This window comes from Phoenix dactylifera, chromosome 3 (genome assembly GCF_009389715.1).
Source record: "Phoenix dactylifera cultivar Barhee BC4 chromosome 3, palm_55x_up_171113_PBpolish2nd_filt_p, whole genome shotgun sequence".
Lineage (NCBI taxonomy): Eukaryota > Viridiplantae > Streptophyta > Magnoliopsida > Arecales > Arecaceae > Phoenix > Phoenix dactylifera.
In genome coordinates, this window is record NC_052394.1 from 1,497,835 (window position 1) to 1,520,560 (window position 22,726).

At 38.9% G+C, this 22,726-nt stretch overlaps 3 protein-coding genes across 9 annotated transcripts; 2 read left to right on the forward strand and 1 right to left on the reverse strand.

The window, feature by feature from the left end:
* Positions 1-515: 515 nt before the first annotated feature.
* On the reverse strand, positions 516-1,474 carry LOC103703581 (cysteine-rich repeat secretory protein 55-like). Its single transcript, XM_008786489.4, has one exon. It carries the CDS (start codon positions 1,365-1,367, stop codon positions 600-602), a length of 768 nt encoding a protein of 255 aa, XP_008784711.2. The 5' UTR covers positions 1,368-1,474; the 3' UTR covers positions 516-599.
* A 3,399-nt stretch (positions 1,475-4,873) lies between these two features.
* Positions 4,874-7,937, forward strand: LOC103703441. 4 transcript variants are annotated; one of them, XM_008786290.4, is made up of 5 exons: positions 4,874-5,219; positions 6,402-6,549; positions 6,667-6,887; positions 6,996-7,172; positions 7,255-7,937. In XM_008786290.4, exons 1-5 carry the CDS (start codon positions 5,031-5,033, stop codon positions 7,261-7,263), a joined length of 744 nt encoding a protein of 247 aa, XP_008784512.1. In that variant the 5' UTR covers positions 4,874-5,030; the 3' UTR covers positions 7,264-7,937. The 4 variants fall into 4 exon arrangements, with proteins under 4 accessions (XP_008784512.1, XP_008784513.1, XP_008784510.1 ...); XM_008786291.4 differs by having other exon boundaries at positions 6,999-7,172; XM_008786288.4 differs by having other exon boundaries at positions 4,875-5,219; positions 7,546-7,937.
* Positions 7,938-10,082: 2,145 nt separating this feature from the next.
* LOC103703440 (UDP-glucuronic acid decarboxylase 6-like) lies at positions 10,083-16,043 on the forward strand. 4 transcript variants are annotated; one of them, XM_039124187.1, is made up of 14 exons: positions 10,113-10,238; positions 10,320-10,538; positions 10,718-10,835; positions 11,010-11,096; positions 11,732-11,819; positions 12,144-12,235; positions 13,145-13,209; positions 13,295-13,383; positions 14,064-14,141; positions 14,282-14,375; positions 14,532-14,598; positions 14,690-14,753; positions 14,946-14,986; positions 15,606-16,042. In XM_039124187.1, the coding sequence occupies exons 3-14, from the start codon at positions 10,746-10,748 to the stop codon at positions 15,795-15,797; spliced, it is 1,047 nt and encodes a 348-aa protein (XP_038980115.1). In that variant the 5' UTR covers positions 10,113-10,238; positions 10,320-10,538; positions 10,718-10,745; the 3' UTR covers positions 15,798-16,042. The 4 variants fall into 4 exon arrangements, with proteins under 4 accessions (XP_008784504.2, XP_038980115.1, XP_038980114.1 ...); XM_039124186.1 differs by having other exon boundaries at positions 10,320-10,439; XM_008786282.4 differs by lacking the exon at positions 10,320-10,538 and having other exon boundaries at positions 10,083-10,238; positions 15,606-16,043.
* The last annotated feature ends 6,683 nt before the right edge of the window (positions 16,044-22,726 follow it).

The following is a 22,726-nucleotide window of genomic DNA, read 5'->3' on the forward strand; positions in this document are numbered from 1 at the left end:
TATTCATATAATTTCATATATTTAGGAGGGTATATATGCAAAAAAAAATAAAAATTTAAATAATTAGCTAATCTCATTTAATATATGAAATAATGTAAAGATGTTGAATAATTTTGGACAAAATGAGACTTTTGTGTTATGAGTTGATCGAGTTTGTCATAGCATTGTCATGACTCACTTTAACATCTCCGTAGCTCTTTACTATAATGACCGGTCACCCTTATTTTATATATTCTCAATTTCATGGAATATTATCAAGATTTCTGGTAGCAGTAAAAAAAAAAAAAAAAGACCAGCGCCTAATCAAGACATCTGTGCTCGGTTGTTTTCTTATAGTAGCCGAGTTTTGTGCACAAATTCGCCATTATAGATAGATAGATAGATAGATAGAGAGAGAGAGAGAGAGAGAGTTAAAAAAAAAAACAATAACAAGAAGAAATAGCAATACCAGTATACCAGTATACCATGTTTAAGACATGCAAGAAGTTATAATCATGTAAATATGAAGTATTTGACCTGTGAAAATCCTATCACAAGCTCTTTATTTCTTCCATATATATATCATTTTGACTACAGAAGTACCGTTGAGACGCTCAACGTTACGGATACAAGATGGCCTTGGAGTAGTGGCCGACTTCAGTAGTCGGGCGCAAGTCGAGCGGGAAAAAGAAGGGATAAATCTCGTAGCGCACAATACAGCTGCTAGAAAGCACCTGGCACCCCCGCCGGAACCGGCAGTAGTCGGGGAATTTGGCCAGCGCCGACGACAAGCACTGGGCGCACATCAGTGGCTGGAGGTCCTTTGTGCACTGCTCCAGCCCGTAGATGGTCACATCTGGCGTGAACTCCGTCTTCCCGGTTGCGAATCCCTTGCTTCCCGGCGCCACCGCCTCCGCCTTCAGCCTACTCATCAGGCTCTCCTCCTCCTTGTCGAAAGCCTCGGGATCTGTGGCATTCTGGACGTTAATTAAAATTATCGCGTACCCGGTATCGGCCTTGCCGATGAAGTTCTCGTTGTCGTAGCGCATGAAGCAGTAGTCGTACCAAATCCTCGCATCGGCTTGGCCCGGGCAGACCGTTGGGAGCTTCTTTGCCGCAGCCGTGAGGCACGTCGAGCAGTCATCGGAGCTAACATCTCTCCTACACTGCGCGAGGCCGTAAATTACATCGCTTCCTTCACCGGAGTATGACGTCGCAAAGCCACCGACCGAAGCCTTTGCGACGAGATCAGATAGGACGTGGTCGATGTTGGCCTGGATTTTGCTGCCGTTGAAGCTATTAGCACAGTACTGGCCGATGGAGTCGGTGGCAGCGGTGCAAAATGGGAGCAAGATGGAGAGGAGGAGGAGATGGTGCAACAAGGCCATTCTATCTGTTTACGATAGCAGGGATTGTTGAATGTTTTGTGTGGCCTCTTATCCTCTGCTCGTTATAAAGGAGATGAATGGTGCTCCATTTGCAGTCTTCATTGTTATTTGATCGGTTCTGTGCCGTCGAATGGAGAGGAAAATATCAAAGGATGACTTCAAACTGCATGTTTAATTATTAGGCTAGCTGACTCGTTAAGCTCGTCTGGAAGTATCCGGCGCTAGAAGTCCACTTCTAGATGGATGATGCTCTCACGTGTGGTCACCATGCATATGTTAATTTGCATGGTGCGCTTTATGTTATGGCCCAGTCTTGTTAGGTAAATGTGCATGTTAGAATGTTCTAACTTGTTTTTGAGTGCTTGAGGTCGACGTATTCCTTGGATTTCTCCTAAACCCAACTGCCTCTCGTGGAGGCAGACAAGACATAGCTGATTGGCTTGAACGCCGTGGTGGTTCGCTATGTTTTCCCCCTTAGAAAATCTTTTCGTATTTCCGAGGAACAACAAAAACTGGTAAGAGAGTTGAAAGTTTCACGTCTAGTTGCAGCCTATGATTGCCGGCCTGCACGATCTCCGATGATAAATTCCACCGCAGCAGAGTTTGAACGGACTTGTCCGTCAAAGTTGATTTTGACACTCCATGTGGAGGGGGGGTATCCAAGCGACCAATACAGAGAGGGATGTAACATGGCTCGTCACTGAAAAAAATTCTCTGCATTGAAAAAATCTACCTGCGTGCGACGGGCCATGTATGTCTTCAATCTTTTGGCCATCTGAACTTTTATTTTAAAAATTTTCCGGTTTCTTGAACAGCAGAGTAGCCACCGTGCATAGTCAATAATACTCTCGGATGCATCAGTTGCCGTGTGCTCCTCTAAATCTGCACTTAGATCGCTAATGTCAAGAAAATTTTGTATGAGAATGAAACTTTTATTGCATGGAAGTCCATTTCGTATTAGCCATGGGACACTGAATCATAATATATATATATATTCCTCATACTCCTCCAATTCCTTGCATAAATCACCTGTACCATCTAACAAATGAAATCCTTCTCAAGCAAGGGTAGTTTTAACCAAAATAGTTTTACACTGGGGATTTTCTTCTACTTCTCTGCATCTTTGCTGCTAGACTTGGCAGCCGGTAATAGGTCATCAGCATGAAGCAAATCATTTCTACATACCTTATAAGCTCTCGAGCGCTATATGTGAGAATCCATGCAGGTGTGTGTTTAGTCCCACATCGGCTATTCGCTGGTTAAATCTTGCGTATTTATGCATGATCAAAAAAATCAAATAATACCTTCCAACAAGGCATTTTGAATGAGGTCTTGAGTTGTGACACTATCACGTACAACTCTATGAAGATGCCTAGATGGCATCTCTGAACCCTATTGATGTCCAATGTTGGAAGTAAACCAAGAAGATGGTGCTCCTTTGATTAGAATGGGGAAAGAAGGATTAAAAAGAAATATAGCCTTCAATCCAATCAATGAACCTAGTATGAAAGCCGGGATGATTTAGAACATCTGAAAGATTATTCCACTTTATACGGTCAAAAATCTGCTTCATATCAACTTTCGGAGTTACGATCGAATTAGCCAAATAAATCATCTCCTAAGCAATCATGATATTGCCGATAATGTTGCGATCTTGCACAAAAACTCCTTGCTGGCGGGAGATAAGGATCCACATTCTTTGATTTGTGTTTTTACCTTACTTTCTTTTATGAATATCCAATACAAGATAGCATAAAAGATATCTCAAAACCTCTTGCTTATTTTCTCTACAAATAAAAACTAATAATTGAATTTGTTACTACTATTGTGCAGACTTGGTATAAGCTTTTTTTGATTGAAGACTTAGAATAAGCTGAAAACTATATAATCTTCTCCCTTTCTAATTGATTGAGCAGTCATCGCTACTATTCATTAGAAAAGAAAAATAAACAACTTATTCTCTACCAATAAGAACAAATAATTGAATCTGTTACTGCTGTTGTGAAGGCTTAGTATAAGCTGAAAACCTTTTGCCTGGCAGATTGAACAGTTGGTCGCTATTACTATAGATTTTCAAGAATAAAAACAAATGACAAGTCATCAAAAACAGCACGATGGACCAATAAAATGAACTCCTTACTGAAGACGCCTCCCTCTCTCCAAAGTCCAAAAAGGAGCTCATGCCGCACAAAAGCACAAGCCTCAACAACTCTCTCCCCAGTTTCCCCCCTTAAAAACTCCCACTAAAAACCGAAAGAAAATCCCACTAAGTTTAGGTTTATTGAGCATAAGGCTCATCCTAAGCTAATTTAAACCAGCACATAAAAGCAAAGCAAAAATAATTAAACAATAAATTTCTTGGAGTTCATGATGACTCCAGCACTGTGCTCCTACTACTTTTTGAAGGGAAAAAACATGACTCTATTTGTAAGGAGGAACTTAAAGAGGTATATCTGAAAGTTTATACAATTAAGACTCTTGTTCTTTCTCCTTTTAGAGTCTTGGATGACAGGGCATTTTGTGCAGATCAATTTAGCAACCATATAATTAAAGAATTCTTAAGAAACCAGTCTGAAGTGGTTTCTTTTTCAGTTCTGTTGACGTATCTAACTCTTAAGGTTTTTTTTTTTTCAATATTTCTTGCCTGTTTCTCCTTTTATAGTGGGGAAAGATACATTCTTGGAAGGCTAGTTTTAAGAGTACAAGTCAGTGGATGGGGAAAAATACTACATCATCATCATTCCAAACCTAATTCACTTACATTCTTAACTGGGAAACCTAGTGTTGTCAAACCAGATCTACTTGAGTCTTACATTAGTTTACTTGTACCTAAAATTAAAATCATTCTTCATGGAAAAACTAGTGTAGTTCCTCAATCACCATAATTGAGGTTTATGGAACTTGGGTTTTCATGACCCTGCCCAACCAAATCCATTAACCTAGACCGAGAAAATCTACGACTCATATAATCCTAGTATAAGGTGCATGTACGGCGTCAAGTTAATATGAGTCTCTATTATTTTTTTCTTTTCTTAGATCTAAGTTGCTTGCTAGTTATAACATTTCTTGATTATCAAAAAAAGTCTTCAAATTTTCACATCATTTTTCTTTGATTAAATTATATGCTTCAATAAATTACTTGAGAAGCATTTTATTGTCCATTAAGTAAAATTATTCTCTTTTATAAGAGGCTTCTGCTTTCTATCTCCTCAATTTGACAATCCTCGAACATTCAGAGAGGGTAAGTGGAATAATTAATGCTTCTTATATATAAAATTATTCAAGACCTCCACAAGAACACAAAGCAGGTAAGGCCCATTTTACACTATTGACACAAAATGTTTGAAGTAGGCCGGCCCAAAAAAATAACCCCTCACGAGTCGTGGTTACTTGTTGTCAGAGGATATTCTTCCGAAAAGGGGGAAAATCTGCCGTCCATCTCTGATCAAACCGTCAACAGCGGATCGATAGCTGGCTGCTTAAATGGAGATTATATGAGGGGGAGAAAAATGCCCCGCATCGCATCTGGGATCGGACAAGAACCGCAACCGGAGAGAGAGAGGGAGAAAAAAAAGGCGATACAAACGGGGAATTAAGACGAGGGAGAGGGGGATCGCCGCTTACGATCAAAACCCTAGGGTGCAGGGCTAGGGTTTGGTTGCCATGTCTGCGGGGATCTGCGGGAAGCGCCTAGGGTTGGAGGAAATCTTCGGATCTCCGGCTCCGGCCCCGTCGGCGAAGAGATCCCGCTGCTCGAGCTACGGATCTCCTGTCCGGCCCTCCGATTTTGGCATCGCATCCGACGACAAGGTCACCATCCTCCTCCGCATGTTCCCGTCTATGGATCGGGAGGTAAACGTCCTTACTTGCCTTCTTTCTTTTCTATTTTCTGTTTCGCGTACTGATCCGATTTATATCCTGGATTTATCCATCTATTAGTTTGTTTGGCTTTAATTGTGTTCGTTAATTGGGGTAATTTCATTGGACCGATCACATGGATATTTTAAATTCAATTCTTGATCATGATCAAGTTTCAGTGGTAATTCGTAAAAAGGCCAAGAGTTATGGTTAAGATAACAGTGTACGAAGTCTATAGGTCAAAATTCACCGAAAGCTGTTGCAGAGAATGTGCTTATCTTAGTATTTTTCGTTGGCATGGGAGATTATTTGTTTCTGGGAATTAGTTGTAGAATGGAAGTTTAGAGATCCCCTATCATGATTCAGCCCCAAGAGAGATGTTGCAGTGCACTGGAGACATATGCTGGCTGAAATTTTATGGGCTCATGTAGCAACTTAATCTCAGGATCTTATTTTAATTTGAAGTAGTTCATGCATTTGATCCAAGTCTGATTCTCACTGATGCACTTTTATGGTCTGATATCTCAAGATATTCGTGTCATGTGTCTTATTATGTTTATATAGTAATTTTGATCATCACCTCAAACATGGTTGTATGCTGTTAGATATCGTTGACATTCAAAATTAGCAGTTCATTAGCTTGCTCTGGGCACCATCGTAGTTCAGGTTGGAGGATTAGTGTGGTATTTTTGTCGATTGTTGAGTACATTCCTCTTCTTGTACTAAAAGCAAACCTCTGTCTCGACTGCTGCTTGAATAATGTTTAAGACATGTAGACCAAAGAGGATGGATCCCTTATAAAAGGGGAATTATCTCCTTTATTCAGTAGCTCCCACATCACCAAAAGGTTTCATGACTGTGCGCAATATTCAGTTATATGTGGCTTATACTGAGATTAATGTCTGTCCAGCATCTTCATTGCGAAATCATGTTATCACATCATAAATTACATCTTTTTTATATGGGATATTCCGACGTGATAAATGTGATTTGTTATATAAAATTAGCCAGTTTTGATGGCACAATTAAGTAAAAGGCATCATGTAGTTAAGTCAAATACAAGCTTCATTTCTTGTATAATTTGGAATGTATCAGAATCTAGATTTTTCATCTGTCCCTTTAAATCTTTTTTTGACTATCAACGATATGAATTTTCTATGTGCAATTGCTGCACAGGTTGTGGAAACTGTTTTAAAGACTCATGATCACAAAATTGATGATGCCATCAGGAGTCTTCATGCTCTGTGCCTTGGCAATGATTCCACAAGAGCCGAATCAGCACGGCTTAACTCGATTCTCCAAGCAAATGAAAATGATGTTGAAGGTTAGGAGATGGATTTACATGTAGTATCCATCTGAGTTGATTGGTGGCGGTATCATGTCAGTGTAGAGTTTTGCGTACAACTTTCTTCTAGACCTTTTGTATGTTTCCTTGTTTCAGGCGTTAGCAATTATCAGACATCCAAGCAGAAGGTTGAAGGTACACAGAATGACAGTTTGGACTCTGAGGCTCGTATTCCCCAAGATGTGCCTTCGTGGGTTGATATTTTTGTACAGGAAATGATGAATGCCTCAAATTGGGATGATGTCCGAGGCCGTGCTATGAAAATCTTGGAAGCTTTTGAAAGGAATGTTGTTGCACAAACTACAGCATCAGTGGAGGTAGATGGTCTAAAGTTTCCCTTTTGGATTCCAGAAAGCATTTTCCCCCCATCTTTTCTATTTTCGATAAATGATGTTGCCTCTCTTTCTGACTCTGATATGGCACAGCAGGAGATTGCTTCTCTTAAAGAGCAATTGCAGTGTTTGTTGAGAGACAACCAGATTCTGAAGAGAGCTGTTGCTATTCAGTATGAGCGCAATATGGAGCATGAGAAGGAGCTAAAGGAGGTGCAGCAATTGAAGCAAATTATTAGTCAGTACCAAGAGCAAATCCAGACATTGGAGGTAAGCAAAAGCAACTCTCAGTTTGCTGCACTTAGTATTTTGTTGAATTTGGCGCAATCACATGCATGCATGCATGTTTTAGGAGGGATGATGATGGAAAGACAGCTTGTAAAGCTTTGACCATCTGTGCATACAGCATGACAGTCCCTGCCACATTACATGCTCTTCATCTGAAGCTAAGACCTTGGGTGCTGACATTATCACCACCCATCCCATATTACATGCTCTTTCAAAGCTTTTATATTGGGGTTTGATTTCAACTTGATGATCTTAGATCAAAACACAGCTTCATGCTACTTTCGCATTGCTCTAGGATGTTGTTCAGAGTGCTTGGTCTTGACTGGGATGGTAAAATGTTATAATTTTGGTGCAGCTGAACAATTATACATTGAAGATACATCTTCAGAGGGCACAGGAATCCAGTTCTATTCCTGGTCAGTTTCACCCAGACATATTCTAGAGCCCACCTTCCTGACATGTAATTATTTTATATCATGGTATGAACCTGCACCTGAAAAATTAAGATTCTTGTCGATGCTTGAGCTAGTAATTGTGCCTTGCTCGTGCTATGGCATCTCTGCACCAGCCTGTAGCAGGTCCACTAGATCTACCTTTTGCGTAAAGGAGATTTTTTAATCAATTTGTCGTAACATGCTTCTTGTGAGGGTTTCTTATCTTTGCTATTGTATTTGTGCTATAGTTAATAGTTTAAAAGAGTAAATATTTCCTCCAGCTAATTAATTTGTTGTAACAAGCTTTTTGTTAGGGCATGTTTGCAAGCGTGTTTGCCCTATAGTTAGTAATTTAAAAGAGTAAATATTCCTCCAGCTCCGATTGCTAAACCTCAAGATCCGAGCTGCACAGGGATGCGGTTAACTTGCCCTCAAAGGCTAATGGTTTACATAAGCTGCATTAAGAATGAAGAGATCTTGATGAATGTACGACTATGTGAAGTCATTTTACTTGTGGTAATTTGTTAATTTGTTGGAAGTTCAGATACGGTCAGGCATGCTGGACATTCTATGCAAGTTTTGATCTCCGCATGAATAATCTGCGAAAATGGTTGCACGTTGGGGAGAACAGGGCACCCTTTCTTTGCTTCTGGATTTATGGATTCATCTTGTTTTAACCACCCTCTTTCTAAATTGGTATAACCTTCTATCATTGCTTCCACTGGACTAGCGTGCAACAACACAAGCATATTCGCTGCATACTCATGGAGACGTGCACTCAGGATTGATGTACGCCCATCACCAACTTTTGGAAAATGTGCATCCAGTTCAAAGCCTGGGATATGATCACAGATATGCGACAGCATTATGTTTCATTTTCCTACATTCAGAGCAGATAGATGTTAAGTAATGCATGGTAACAAGAATTATATATAAAGATTCAAGTAGGTAGCCATCACCTATCTATGAAAGAGAACGAAAGTCACGAGCATATAAACTGAACCATGTTCAACGAACGTCCTTAGAAAATATTAATAAACAGAGGGCCAAGCAAGAATTGTTGCACCTACTTTTTTGTTTATTTTCTTTCATCTAAACAATGAAAAATAACTTCTATTAACCCATGCATCATAGAACAAAAACTTAAAAAACTATTAACAAGTAAAAATCTCAAAATCTGGCTGGTAAGAATAAAATGGTCAGAGAAAATTACGTTTCTGACTCTCCTACCTTATTTTTCCCCCTTGTCCACGGCATATAGGATATGAATACCAGCTTATATAAGAAAGTTCAGGCACCGGAGGGAACAAAGATCATGGACTCTTCACTCAATGAAATCACTTGTTGATGCGGCACCAAGCCCGCGCTATAGTTCTTGTCAATCCACATAGGCCCCACAATTTATGATAATTTAGGACTTCATCTTAAAGGCTAGCTTTAGAAATATTATTTTGATATTTTGGTCTGTATAAATATCTAAAGTCTTTCTATCACAACTAATGTAAGACTAAATATATACCCCCATAAGCTCTTCATACCTCTTTATTTAAATCCCGACATCCTCATCATATTAAACGTGCAAGTTCAATCATACCTTGTTACAAATACTACATTTGAACCATGGTCAGCTTCAAAAGGACTCCGTGGGCTAGATCCATTTTAATACAATTTAAAAAGATCTAGAACTTCGCCTTAAAAAATCAGCTGAAATGTATTTGAGTTATTTGACCTTATATAAATAATTTTTGACCTTTTAACGTTCCGGGATTAAATATATGTCTGTATATGCTCTCACATTTTCTAGTGATTCAGTACCTCATTCAAAAAACCTAATTAACAAATATTATTTAGTTTTCATAAGTATACAACTGGGAGCAAGCAAATTTCCTCACGGGCCATCTATATTTCTCTTATTTGAGATCCTTGTCTGGCCAGGGGTCAAAGTAGAAAGCACATGCGGAAAGGAAGGGACTGAAGTAAGTATGTACATGGATTTCGTTTAGGGCCGAGCAGCAGGTTGGTCGGGAGTAAAACAGGGGAAGGCGACCAATCAACCGACCGAGTTCGTTTTTATAGGCGCTTGACAGCCGGTGACATGGAGAGGTAAAAGACCGTAACCCACAGTCGCCACGTGGTCCCGTTAATCGCACAGTTACCACGTGGGTCCCACCATCACTCTCAACGTACGACTCGGACTCCTTGGTCGGAAACGTGGCTCCGCGTCAGAAGGTCCCCACTCCATGAAAGCGTCATAATATTTCCAGCAATGTTATGGACCCAACTGGGGCACTCCGATGCAACGTGGCATGAGATGATCGATCCTGGGACCCAAAAACGGTGGGTCATGATTTGATATTTCGACACGTATCATTTAAGACTCTGGGTGCTAGATTTGAGTCCTTGAAAGCTTCACTTATATTTTGGTCAACCATCTTATCTAGCGCCAGCTCAGCAGCGGCATTCTGGGAGGATTAGATGCAAAGAGCCTACCAAAACCGAAACCGCCGATCTATAAATCGTAACTAAATCAGCAAATCCCCTGCATTTCACCGTAACGAACTCTATCATTTTCCATCAATTCAAGGAGTCGATCCGGCATATCCGTCTTTCCAAGGTAAAATTTCTCATCGGGATTGATCTATTTAGGTCGAGCACGGTAATTGCGGATCTGATTGGAGATCTCGTAATCGTTGAGGTATCGCTCCCGATCGGCTTTGCTTCGTTCCTTTTTCTTCCATTTGCGGGATTTGAGGTTTTGAATCATTGCTGCATCGGTTGGTGGTGGTGGTGGCTGGCGCGCCTGCTCTATATAAAGGTCCTGGATCTGTAGGGTTATCTCACTGTTTAATTTGTCGAGATACGGATCTAATCTCGTTAGGACGAGAAGACAGGCGATCTTTTTCTAAATTCCTTGGTTAGAATTTCTGTTTTTCTTCTTTCAGTAGGGCTTTTGTGAGGGGGTGTTTCAAATTCTTCGGATGTTTCGATAGAACAATCTGACACGTTGATATTTGATTTTAATCAATTTCTGCTTTAAAAGTAGTTTGCTTGATGAAATCTGATGAGATTGGGGTTTGGAAACGAGTGCTGCAGACCAGTTGTTTGAGCGGAGATCGGAGCGATGACGAAGGAGTCAGCCAATGGGGATCAGCACACCATCACGCGGCCGCCTCCGACGCCTTCTCCTCTGCGATTTTCCAAATTCTTTCAGGTAATTTTAGTCTAAGATAAATTGGTTTGAGGCATCCATGGTCTATTATCTTCTTTAAAATGAAGTTCAAATTGAAGTTCTTTGAGCTATATTACCTCATCAAAAGTTTGATAGGAACTGTTGGTATTTTGAGCGCATGCATGTTAACTCGCTGTCACGGTTAACAATTCGCAGGCTAATCTGCGGATCTTGGTTACTGGGGGTGCCGGATTTATTGGATCTCATCTGGTTGACAGGTTGATGGAAAATGAGAAACACGAGGTATTTTTTTTCGCTGACTTCTGTATGTGGTGTTAATATCGTTGGTAGTGGTTGTTAATACCTTCAAATGCTCGATCTTCTCAAAATAATTCGATTAATCTTCTGCACGAATACAATTTTCCTGGAGTGAAGATTACACGACATCAAAATACCAAGAACGTGGATCTTATCCTGTTTTCAATGATCTGATCCTTCATTGTAGCCTCTCTGGCATTGATCTGTTACCTTCGTCCACTCCGCGATGCATAACTGTTTAACTAATTTTACTATGAGAGCTCTGTATTTCCTTTCACGTTTTTGGAACACTAGGAATTACTTGCATCACCCCATACAACTTCATGAGGGGAAGCAATAATTGTTGTTTGACAACTGTGGAAAATTCAGCAAATATTTTATCTCTAATTGACAACCATAACAGAAAGAAACACACAGCTACAATAAATTATGCCGCTAGTAACGTACAATGTTGTTTAATGCATTATATGTGATTCTTAAGGCCAATATTTTCTCCAAGCGTGGCAAAGTTAGAGTTTCATTCCAGCTGATCAATCTGTTCCATCTGAAGCCATATGTACAAATTCTCGTGATTTATTTGATGAAGTGCTTATGTGTTCTTTTTTCTTTATTGTGTCCAGGTTATTGTTGTGGATAACTATTTTACTGGTTCAAAGGACAATCTCAAAAAGTGGATTGGGCACCCAAGATTTGAGCTTATTCGACATGGTAATTTCATGTCCCTAAATCTGAAAATTTCTATGCTTGCACTGTGTCATTATAAATTAACTGTTGTTTATACACTTTTTTTAAGATCTTCTATGAGTTACTTTTCTTAAGCCTTGGTGATGTGTGAAGAATTTCTGGAATTTTATAATTTCAGACCTTTTGCCTTGTTTTGAATGCGAGACCATTTTGCAACTTCTTAGTATATTCTCTAGTCCATCTTAGAAAATATTCATAAAAATCTTTCATCAATTTAAATAGAATTTTGTGCATCTATGAACACGATGCCCATTACATGTTGCTAAATACTTTCTATCATCTTTTTAGATGTTACGGAACCATTGCTGGTAGAGGTCGATCAGATCTATCATCTTGCTTGCCCTGCTTCTCCAATTTTCTACAAATACAACCCTGTAAAGGTGTGTATCCTCTTACATTAAATTTTTCAATTAGTATTTCTGGATCATTATACGAATGTGCATGATGAAGATTCTCTTAGGATAAGTCAAGAATTTATCTATTTTATATATTTGTAATTCTATCGTTTGTTTCATACTGCTACTGCATAACCATTGAATGTAAGATCAAAGAATCCATATTTCAGCAAGCTTTCTGCATCTCAAAACAAAATTGTGTATTGAAAAAAGTCAGCAGCCACTAGGCCAATTTCAGTTTCCGTAGAAGTATTGAAGCCTTAGAATTTTGACTTAACCATTTTCACTATTGATGAAATAAATACAGGAAATAACTTCCAGTAGTACAAGCTTGGAAATCTAGATGCTAAAATTTGAAAATTATATTCCATGGCACACAACTTGTGTTCCTGGTTTTGCTTCATCATTATTGACAATTTTGGTGTTGAATTTTCTGCACATGCTTATATGCCAAAGCTTATCTTGGTATCTACCATAGAATGAGAAACCTTCTCATTTGAATCTTTGTTGAGGGGCCTTAGCTAGGTACAATTTCCTTATCATTTTGTGTGTCTCTGCATGTGAATCTCCTTTCTGATACACTTCCATCAACCACTTGCATGTATATAATATCTATCACTGGGACCCCTTTTGTTAAGCTTAACCCAAAAAAATGAATGGATCTTTTTCAGAAGTGCAAATCCTTTGAGACTCTCTCTAGAGCATTATCTAGTGAGAGATGCAAAAAAAGTACATCCACAAAATAGAGCATGTTCTTGAATCGAAGCGCAGAATACATTTTATGAAAAGAAAATATTATCTTCGATGCATATTTCATGAGCTTGAAGCTTGTTTGTTTATAAGTCATGCTTATTGAACTTGGAGGTGATAACTTCAAATATGATATGTCAATAGACCATAAAGACGAATGTTATTGGCACCTTAAACATGTTGGGGCTTGCAAAGAGAGTTGGAGCAAGGTAAGTTCTCAACTAACTTATGTTGCTTAATTTGATTTCTCCCAGGGTTGACATTTAAATCCTTCATTCACTTTTTCTCTTGCAGGATCTTACTCACATCGACCTCAGAGGTTTATGGCGATCCTCTTGAGCATCCCCAGAACGAAGAGTATTGGGGCAATGTTAATCCAATTGGTATGTTGAATTCTTCTTGTAAGTAATTCAGAATTTATTATTGTAAATGTTGCTGGTAATTTTGTTAACCACTCAGTTTTCCCTGAGATCGTCTACTGTTTCATGTCATTCTCAGCCAAACCTGTGGATTATTATTAATCTACTTACACAGGCAAACTGCTACTTGTTAAGCAGTTTGTTATAAAGATCAGTCCTTTAGATTATGATGATCTTGTAAAATCATTTCCTGTTTCTTGAAGCACTTTTAGCTATCTTAGTGGGTCTTGGTCTTGTTAGATCTTTGTGCCATGTTGTGCAGGAAGGATTTTTAATTAGATGATAGTTAATGGATGTTTTGTGTTTGATATACATAGCACATCTTTCTCATATTTTATTCGGGCACATTACACCATTTCTTTAGGATTCTAACTTTTGAGTTAATTTGTATTGATTATTATTACAATGTGGATTATTTTTTGTTCCATACAATACATAGCATAGTTTTAGACTTCCTGCATGTTATCATTGTTTTTTAGCTGATAGTTTCTTTTCTTTTTCTCTATCTATATCTTTAGCATTACCTTGATATCTTCCATATAGTTGTAATTTTTGCTGGAATTTATATTTGACATTCTTTGAGCATCATTATCAACTTTCTTCTAGTCATTTTCTGATTTTTCGACTTTATTGGTTGATTGTAGGAGTAAGGAGTTGCTATGATGAGGGGAAGCGTGTGGCAGAGACTTTGATGTTCGATTATCACAGGCAGCATGGCATAGGTTGTGTACTGTTTTACCAACTGAACTTGTTCGGAGCTTTTGTGTCTATGTGATAATGGTTTTTGCTCCGAGTTCTGTTTATTGTGAATCCTGATGCTTCTGCTCAAGAATTCTCTCTTTTAATTGATCCTCTGTAACAGAAATTCGGATTGCTAGAATTTTCAATACATATGGACCACGCATGAACATTGATGATGGTCGCGTAGTGAGTAATTTCATAGCTCAAGCACTCCGGTAATACTTTTAAAGGCCTTTTCTTTTTTCTGAGAGAATTCTAGATGCCTTTTGTTATTCATTCGAACTTCCTGTTTGACTATCATCTAGTCACTCTTTGCTAGGCTTGTCTCTCTTTTGTAGTCTTTGCTGAATTCTTTCTCTGATGTCATGCAGAGGTGAATCCTTAACAGTCCAAGCACCAGGAACACAAACTCGGAGTTTCTGTTACGTTTCTGACATGGTACATGCTCTTTTTCTTTCTATGAAATTCCAGTGCTGTTGTGTCATGTATGATGTTGTTGTTTGATTATTTGACTGGTTTAATCCTGAAGGTTGATGGTCTTATTCGCCTGATGGATGGAGAGCACACTGGTCCAATCAACATTGGAAACCCTGGTAGTCTTAAAACTTTCTTTGATTTTTCTTAGTTAGCAGATGCCCTGTTTAGTTTCTGGAGCTTCCTGTTTTTTCACCTCTTTTTTCTTATAGGCTCAACTGTTTGTGTTATAATATGTTTTTCACTGCCCTAATTACACTTTTGTTGAAGCAAATGACTTCGATAATTATAATTAGCTTCAAATATTGTAGGTGAATTTACAATGATGGAGCTTGCAGAAACTGTGAAGGAGGTCAGCTTATACTCAAAATCCTTTGTTATTCTTGTTTATTTCTGTTAAAGATGCGTGCACCATATTTTATATAATTAGCCCAACATGAAATTTGAGATTATCGGTTTCATGTTGGGCAGGTGTTGCCGAATATGTTTGTATATCTGCCCTAAGTACTGCAATATAGCACAGTATTTGGTAATTAGATGACAACAACCATGATTCTCCTATTCTGGAGCTTCACAATAAAAGAAGGCTTCAGCAGGGTTGAGTTTTTAACCTGATTCTGACCCTTGTTATAAAATATCTCCTAGTTTAAACCAATTGTTGGATGGGTGCAACCTAAAAGCGGAATCCAAACCACCAAATTTAGTTCAGGTGGTACATCCTTTGGATTCCTCATAGTAACACCCCAATTTCAACCCTTGATAAGTAAATCCCCAGTTCCACGAGCAGTGGCTCGGTCTGCTCGGGGGTTCTAGGCTCTAGCCTGGCCAGGGTAGAGCAGGTATAGCCCCTACTACTAGTGTCAAAAGAAAAAAAAAAAGCAGAATAAAAAGTTTCTAAACAAATACTTCATAATTGGATGAAAATTGTTGAAAGCGTGTTATAACTTACTGAAACCTTGGTTTGATTTCAGTTGATTGACCCAACAGTGGAAGTGAAGATTGTGGAGAATACACCTGATGATCCACGTCAGAGGAAGCCTGATATCACAAAGGCCAGGGAACTGCTTGGCTGGGAGCCCAAGATAAAATTACGCGAGGGTTTGCCGCTCATGGAAGAGGATTTCCGTCAGCGTCTTGGTGTACCCAAAAAGCACAACAACTAGGCCCTACGGCCTTTGTAGCTTCAGATCGACCGCATCCAGTCTGCATTTTTGCAAGCGCATGCATGTTGGGTTTCTTCGTAATAAGTGTTTGGGTAGTGTCTCTCTGATAAACAGATAAATGCAATTGTCAGTAGCGAATCAGAGGAATGCATTTTTAATCCTGCAGCTAGGTTGTATTGAGGGTAAGTCATGCGTCAGTTATAATGAAGAATCAAAGCATGAAGTTTATAAATTTGTTTTTCTCCCTCTGCTGTGCAAATCTTGGCCATTCTTGTGACTTGAGAATAAAGTAATTTCCCTTGAAAAGTTTGGATGCCTGATGCTTTAACCCGATCTCCAGCGTATGGGTCGAATTATTCTCCAAAAGTAGGGTCTGTTAATTGCGTTATTGGCCTAATCTGAAATATCGTTCTGTTAAGATGTTCTCTAGGAGAAGTACAGTGTGGCATCCACCAGTAGGATGCAGCCCGGAAAAATTAATTCAAGATGGCTTAGGTTTTTTTTTTTTTTTTTTTATGTTCGTGTTTGATTGCTTAACTAATGGCCGCGGCGTGCGAGTCACCGGTTCTAGGTTAACGGTTTGTATTTTAGCAGTAATGTGCAGTGGGAAAATTTTGCCAGGTGATATCAAAAAGAAGAATAAAAAACCACTTTTGGAAATAGAATTCTTTTGCAGTTTCAGAGAAAAGAAAATATGTTCAATCTGTTTTTTTTTTTCTTTCCACAAAGGCCTACAATGTGCCGGATGATGAGGGGGAGGGAGTGATGGTAGGCCTGTTAACAAGCTCGGGCTTGGTATCGAGCTCTGTATTGCGCTTGAGCTCGGACTTGCTTGGTAAAGTAAAGGCATGGGCTTGAGCTCGAGCTCGTAAAGCTCGTTTCAATTACGAGCTCAGACTCAGCGCTAGAAAAGTGGTGGAGGAGGCCGGAACGAAGGAGGAGGTCGAGATCGTGGAGGTAGAGGGAGAGGGTGGAGGCAGCGATGTCGAGGTCGCTCTAGAGGAGGAGCTTGCCGACGGGGAGAGAGGGGTCAAGGCAGCGGGTGGAGGGGAGGGAGGAGGTCGACGAAGAGGGAATTCGCAAGCCAGTGGGGGGAACGGGCGGCGTCGGTGAGGGAGGATTAGAGGAGGGATAGCTTGGAATGGAGGAGCCGCCACCGGCCGACAAAGGACTTGATGGAGAGGGCGGCGACGTGGAGAACGGGGAGGAGGTGATGGAAGATATGGTCGAAGGTCAAGGCAGGCGTGGCGATGGCGGCGGCGGACGGTGGAGGAGGAGAAGGGGGAGTTATGGGTTGAGGGCCAAGCGGGCTCCGGAAGAAGAGGCAAGCAAGGGGAGGAGCATGGATGAAAAATAAGGGGGTGGTCAGCGGTGGTGGTTGATAAGATGGAATGGACGGAGAGGATTGCTTGCAAGGGAAGGAAATGAAAGGGATGGTGGGGGCACCTGGTTTCCTGACAGTAGTCGGGATGGAATAAAAGCAAAGCAACACGGGTTCGCGGAGAACGGCCTGTTTGAGCTTGTGAGCTGCTCAGGCTCGGGGTCGAGTTTGAACGGGCCTCATTTTAAGCTCGGGCTCGAGCTCGTTTGACTAACGAGCCGAGCTTTTACCGAGCCGAGCCCGAGCAGCTCGGCTCGTTAACAGGCCTAAGTGATGGGGACATCAGAGCCAATCCTTCAAATGATAGAGCCATCAGAGCTCCTCACCGCCGTTCGCACCTGAGATCAATATCATTGTGGCTACGAGATGACCTTGAGCCACCAATTCGAGTCGGGCCCCGAATTAGGTCCATTTGAGTCTGTGTTATTTTTATTCTATTTCATTATTAGTTGCTTTTGTTTGAGTTGATTTGGTTGTGCTTTTGTTACTGTTTGAGTTGATTTGATTGTTGAGTCAAGTGATTAGATCAATTGATCAATGTAAGGCCTAAATTATAAAAGTCCAATGTTGGGTGTGATTAATTGGTTTAGTGGTCTAATGTTAGTAGGGTTAAGTGATTTGATATATGGCCCAATGTGTTAGGGCTCAATTATGTTTTTGTTGGTTAATTATTTGACTTGATGTAAAGCCTATATAAAGGCCAATCCCTAATGAATTAGGACAATTGATGATTGAATGAAAACTCCTTTCTCTTTGGCCGCCTCCTCCTCTCTTCTGATCCTTTCTTCCTTCAGATCTAACATCAGCCCATGCATCAATAGCAGCCCCTCCTCCGCGGGTCATCATCCAGCCGTCCATCATCTTATTGGCATTCATCCCCAATGCCCAACGATCCAGATTCAGCAAATCAATATGCTGATTTTTCTATGCAACAACTTCATCTTCATCATCGCTTGAGGGTCCACCAATGAATGGTTTTGATCCTCTTCTTCCCTATAGGTAATAGGTTCCTCCTTCTTCAGGATTTGCTCGCCGATTTATGTTCTAAGTTCTCTTGCATAAAATTTATACCATTAAAAACTTATTTTGCAGCTGAAATTTCAAAACTTAGATTCATTCATTTCCACACCCATCCTACCAACCCTTTTAAAATCTTTGTTATTAAATTAGCACACCCTAGCAATGGAAAGTTTCTCAATATCCTACGATCAGATTACTTTAGGACCAGAACAACCATAATACTTGTTTGCAACCTAATCTCTTAAATTGATTAATCTCATACCTTAACTCCAAATAACTGAAGTAAAAATTAGCAACCAAGTTACTCTTGTGAAGACTTGCTGATCTCTGAAATCATAGTATGTTGCTAAGTTGTCCTGCATGAGGAAGAGGAGATGGGCTGGTGATATGGTTAAGGACAAGAAAGAACTCAACATCAAATAGAGAGGCAGTTTAGAGAGCAATAGAGAAAAAAGGTAGTGTGGATGACGAAGAGCTGGCTAGCGAGGCTTAGGAGCCCGTGAGGAGCCCGTGAGGTTGGGCGGGGGCGACAATGCTGAGTGCAAAAACAAAAAACATTGGAAGGAGAAGGATGAAAACTCATAAAAACTGAAAGTAAAAATATTTTACTTTCCTTTTTTCCAGATGTAATGGCAGTTGTATTAAAAAAAACAAAAATAAGAGAACCAAACATATTTTGTGCATTGTATTTTATATTTCTGTTAAAAAAATAGAAAAAAAAAACAATGCCAAACATGCTCTTAGCCAAGTCTACAAAAAAATTCTTGACAAAGAAGGAAGGGTAATGGAAATACTGATTATTTTGAACAATGAACAAAACAAGCATAAATGCTTGATCGAATGTAATTTATGCTTCCATTCTAGACGCAATAAAAGATTACAAGCATTTAACAATTAATACTTGGATAGCTATGAAGATTTTGTGTCATCATGCTGTAACTTCATTTGAAATACTTCCAATTAATATTCTTTGTTCTAGAGTTAGACTTGAGGACAGAACATCTTAAGAGATGAAATGTAATACCCAAATTAAGTCATATGCTGGCCAGCACCAGAAGTGCTACAGGTTATGGTGGTGATTTACATGTTGGAGTTTGTTAGGACAAGATCTCTTTAGGTTTTGGGAGGTTAAGGGCATTAGGGAAGGGCTACTCCCCTTGGGTAGTTCATGCCTACAAATCCTTCTATTGGAAAATGAAATCAATTTAACAATATATTTTCATAAAATGACAGTTTAGCTCCATGCGAAGTAGGGAGGAAGGATTGCCATTATTTAATACTTGATGCCATCAATTGCATCCCATAGGCTAGTATCACAAGTATTTCCCAGTACTGATTTTTTTAAAAAAAAAGTAGATGCTACATTTAGTAACTGAGGTCCGCTTGCGCAGATAATATTTTGAGGCTTGTTGCTGGCATATTCTTACAAATATAACTTAATTAATATTTATCTTTGAAAAATTATTATTTACATAATTGTTTAAATTATCTTATTTTTATGGTGCTCTTCTGTTAAATTTTATTGGCTAATGGTGTTAATGAATATTTTTTAAGCATAAAATGACTTATTCACTATTTCGTATTAATATCCTTCAAAATTTTATATAAAAATGTACAGAGTGAATGCCAAATTTTTTAGGAATATCAAGATAAAAAATGATAGTATCAAATGATACTTAAAATAATTATTTATTAATACTGTCAGCTAGGAATCTAATTGGAGAGGCATCCATGCAAAAACAAAATGGTATGGGGGGTATATATATATACAAATAGTAATTTTTGAAGGATACATATATAATAAGATATATTTGTAAGAATATATATATATAGCTATAATAGCTATGAAAGAGATAAATTAGGTATGTATTTATATTTACCGAAGTTTCCATTTTCCTAAATATAACAATAGCGGCATTTTTTTTTTTTTTGGTTTAATGAAAACTATTACATTAGCTATTACATTTTTTGTTTATATATAGCTAGCCTATAAAACAATATTGAATGCAAGAAGAAGAAGAACTTTCCTGAAATAATTACTTAATAATACGAGAAAAACTATCCTATATGTATTGTTGGAGCTCTAGTGTCGAACAAATCGCCTCATTCACTGATTCTCTCCAGACCCCATTGACATCAAGTAATTTATAATCAATTGTTAAATTCCAGATTCCAACAATTTAGAAGCTCGTTGAAGCAAAATCCAATGCATCAATTTATGAATTGAGTACAGAAGGCACCACAGATCTCATTAAAACAATCTCCCTTTAGGTTTATGGTAATTTCATAATGACCTGTACTATATATTGCCGGATATTCAATTACCCTTTTAACATAGAATGGCAAGAGAGATATGGTGCAATTCACAGGAGAGTGGGGCATTTGCAAAGGATCACTTTAGCATCACAATAGAAAAAAGTAAGGACTAACTCCATGGCATTTCTTTTGTGTGTAGCAATTTTCTTTCATCATTGTGAAACAATTAGTAGTTCTTTGATTTCCCTGCCCATTTTGAAACAGTAAAGTTCTTGTTTTCTAACAAAGCTAGTGGCAACAATTTCATGACTATTCTGGCTGTGCTCTTCCATGCTTGAGATATATATAATATGATAGATCATCCTGTATGCGAGATTCTGGAATTGTGACCTCACCAATGAGACAAGAGATTGGAGCAAACGTAATGAAGTTTTATTATAACAAGTTGTAGTTTTGTCGAAACTTTACCTGGTTGAATATTTGAGGTATAGATTACGTGATCGAACATCTTATGAAGTTTTTTTCAACAAATTGTGTATGCGCTGATCAAATATTGCTGGTTCTGCGTTTGAGGTATAGATAACGTGATCAGCCGAGTACACGTTTAACGCACATTTTCTTACGCGAACAACTGACACGTGGAATATCTCTTCTTTATTATTATTTTCCGCGGAATCTGTGACCTTGGATTAATTGCTTCTTGCCATGCTTTCAAGAAAAGTCGGAGATGCAATAGCCGTAAAGTAGTTTTTGTCCGCGGTTAGTGATGAGATTTTTTTTATAATTAATTATTGTTTCCTATTCAGCAAATCGTATAAAAAAATAATAAACAACAATAAAAAAATAAAAAATATATATTGTACGTTAAGTAACTTAACCGTTTTTGAAATGTCTAATATAAAAATATTTAGATAATTAATTAGCTTTTTGCCCGCAGAGTGACTTTCAACTTCGCGTGCTTTGGCCGTAGTGGTTTTTTTAGAAGCTAAAACAAAAATTGTTGAAAGTCAAAAAAATAAACTATTAATTAATTATATAATATAAAATTATACAAGATCACTTTGGTTCGATATCAATCTTCTATTTTCTTAAAAAAAATTCCAATTCTTCGGCGCACCCAATCACAAAGGGCTGCCATCTTCTTTTTTTTTTTTCTTTTTCCATAGTTATTCATTCTTTTTAACATTTAGGAGTTTTCACCTTATCGAAAAAACAAATTTCATATTTTTGATGAACACAAAAGAAGAATTTAATGTTTTCAAGTTTTTAATTTCGAACAAACTAAATTATTCTTGCAATTCATGGCTTTGGATCAGTTTGATAAATATCAGCCTGATGGGAAATAAATAATAGAAAGAATGAAAGAGAGAGCATTTAACCCATGATCTAACGTCCACCGTTTTTTTTTTTTTTTTTGCTAAAAAAAAGAAAAAAAAGGGAAAGGGGGGAGGAAGGGACAAGCCTACCCCCATGTAGCAGCCCCCACTGGGCTCCATCCCGCTAGGAGAATGTTCGATGCGGGCAGAAATGACCATATGCTGGGCACCCCGATCAGTTTTACTCATACCCTCTCCACCCGTAGGCCTGGCTTAGTTTCCCTCTAGGTTTCGGCATGAATACCACGTGTGAGTACGTCACACCTGGCACCACCGAGGCTACCAGCAGAGCGGTACGTCCTTCCAGATTCCGTGTCCGAGCAGGGAGTATCCGATTTTCACAATTTAATCGATGCCCGTGCATTTCGAATTCAAAACCACTTGGTTGAAAATAAGGCCACGCTCCCACTAAGCTACCACCTCAGTAGTAACGTACACCGCTCGTTAGATGACTTGGGCGTCTGCCGTCCACCCCAAAACATAACCCAGAAACCGTCCAAGTTCACTCCAAGAGCGAGAGACAGAAGGCTCCAAAAGGAAAAGAAAAAAAATGATATTGTACACCGACGCTGATGCTTGTATCTACACCAGGATGGTGTGTGATCCTCCGTTTCATCCACAAAAAATAAAAATAAAAATTGTAGAGAGAGAGAGAGAGAGAGCGAAAAATACGTGCGACTTGCCCTAAAAATATCTCCGCAGCCCAACGATTCTCTTAACTAAGACGCCACCTACAACGAAAAGGAGACAAATATTTATCTAACGTTGAATTACCAAGGAACCTACGGTATTTACCACTGTGCCCTTCTTTCTTCACGCAAGCGGAACTTTGTTGCGTCTCCGCTCCAACTAACGTTGCCGAAATGGCCTTTCCGTAATTTTCCATGACATTGAAG